Here is a 1,990-nt window from a genome sequence, read left to right on the forward strand (position 1 = left end):
GGCTGGGGGTTTGGCCCTGACAAACTGCCACTTTAATCGTTTGAAAGCCATGATTTGTCATGGGTGGGCCAAATTATCTGGGCGGGCAAAGCAGAAAAAGGGGAGGTAACCTTGCTCCGTATGATGTCATAAGGGGCAAGATTACACATCGACCCATCTTAGCTTTCATTTTCTCACAAGCAGAGCAGGACACCCATGGGGGACCATAGGCAGGCTGGGGGACCGCATATCAACTTTAAAAAAAAAACTCACTAAGTCAAATTGTCATGCCACGAGACTGAGAAATAACATTATGTTCCACTGTATAACTGTATGTATGACTACATGACGAACTTGAAATGGCAAATTTAAAAAGGTGTAATATTTTTAAAAAAAGTATAACAACCAGAAGCCCACGTAAATCATCAATCACAAGACTTAATGTCTTAAAATACTTGATTTTTGACTCAGTGACTGTGTCAACTGGTTTTATCATTTCTTGGAAGAGCAACCCCTTTTTTTGTCTTTTATTTTTTTATTTATCCTCCTTCTATTTGGACCGGTGTTTGTAAATGTATAGTATGACATATGCCAACTTTGTTACAATATTTTTATTTTTCATTCAACCCCTTCATTGTTAGTCTACTGTTATTGTTTTTTGCTTGTCTATGGGCGGGTTACAAATATCAACGTTGTGTTCTGTGCTGTTTTCTTGTTTGTTAAACAGAAAAGCTGTAAATAAAATACAAAAAAAAAACAATCACAAGACTTGAAAAATAAAGAAAAATCTGATTTCATTTAATTCAATATAAGGTCAAACATTTTTTATAAATCCTTTGTGCTTAAATGCACAACATTGTGACTTTACAGTGGCATCAGTGTCCATCATGCATGCAGATGGACACTGATGCCACTGTTAAATCACAGTATTGTCTTCTCACACCCAAATCACAACACAAACCTTCTCTGCAGGCTCTGGCAGATTAATGACAACACCTTATACAGTATATACCATGCCTTACCTATGGCAGCTTTCCCCCAGATTTGTACCCTGTATCTTTTGGGTTTGTTTTTGTCAATTCGACCCAGGTACTGTTTGAAGCCCTCCCTCTTTTTGGCCAGAGCCGAGTTGTAGTCCACCTGTTCATCCTCCCACGGATTCCAATCACCTGCTAAAAATGGAGCAACAGCACCGCCATCTCTGACACCACCTGCAAACACAATACACATTTCCATCCATCTTTTCATTCATCTATCATAAAAAATGAGTTGCTAACTGTCAATTTATTTGCGCTTGGAAGATTACGGTTATTCCGAGGGAGATTACCCGAGAGTGCTCCGGACTCCTTCTTTACCACCCTATGCACACGGGAGATTACTTTAGTGCTAAAGAAGACATTGTATGCAGCATAGAGTGAAAAAGCCACATACGCAAAAATAATTAGAAGGAATAGTTTTCTTTTGGGTATTTTCATTTTTCTTTTCCTTATAGCTCAGGTTACCATTGTGTAGCTAGCTCTCCTTATTTTGTCAAAGGACCCTTGTTTACATCACGAGGACCCCTGCATGCAGCTGACCTACGATAATGCCTGTACCAAATCAGCCTTTATGTTACATGTATGTATAGTTTCTACCGTTGTATATTTAAGTGTCACCCTATATCAGCAGTGAATATATAAAGTGTAATTCTAGCATTAATTAATAACCTCAAAACTATGTATGAACTCAACATTTTAGGAAGGAAGCGCTTTGGTTCTGCTGTACGTAATGCAGAACGGTTTAAAGGCGGGGCGGTTTCAGGTGAAGCAATGCCAATGCACGTGAAGTTTGTACACAGTAAGGTCTTGTCCCCAGTTGCATTGGCAACACTAATTTTGTACAGACATGATGTCCGTAGCCGCTCGGTCCGGGGCTCTTGTCCCGTACTTGCATTCAACAAAACACGCAGTTAAAAGCCTGCTGACCCCTGGAGTTAAGCAGTGTGTTCCAAATCGCGCACTTCCCTTAGTGC

The 1,990-nt window shown here is 39.8% G+C and overlaps 2 protein-coding genes across 3 annotated transcripts in view; one reads left to right on the top strand and one right to left on the bottom strand.

Moving 5' to 3' along the window:
* Nucleotides 1-1,533, bottom strand: part of rxylt1 (ribitol xylosyltransferase 1) — a 5,605-nt gene extending 4,072 nt beyond the window's left edge. The window contains exons 1-2 of one of the 2 annotated variants that reach the window (XM_034878407.1): nt 1,307-1,533; nt 1,002-1,190 (exon numbers count right to left, since the gene is read on the bottom strand). In XM_034878407.1, coding sequence (XP_034734298.1) covers nt 1,002-1,190; nt 1,307-1,454 — 337 coding nt within the window. In that variant the 5' untranslated portion in view covers nt 1,455-1,533. The remainder of the gene's footprint in view (nt 1-1,001; nt 1,191-1,306) is intronic. The other variant, XM_034878408.1, reaches the window with a different exon arrangement.
* A 240-nt stretch (nt 1,534-1,773) lies between these two features.
* Nucleotides 1,774-1,990, top strand: part of LOC117948668 (cytochrome b-c1 complex subunit Rieske, mitochondrial-like) — a 2,103-nt gene continuing 1,886 nt past the window's right edge. The window contains exon 1 of the mRNA XM_034878446.1: nt 1,774-1,969. Coding sequence (XP_034734337.1) covers nt 1,864-1,969 — 106 coding nt within the window. The 5' untranslated portion in view covers nt 1,774-1,863. The remainder of the gene's footprint in view (nt 1,970-1,990) is intronic.

This window comes from Etheostoma cragini, chromosome 8, assembly GCF_013103735.1.
Source record: "Etheostoma cragini isolate CJK2018 chromosome 8, CSU_Ecrag_1.0, whole genome shotgun sequence".
NCBI classification, from domain to species: Eukaryota; Metazoa; Chordata; class Actinopteri; order Perciformes; family Percidae; genus Etheostoma; species Etheostoma cragini.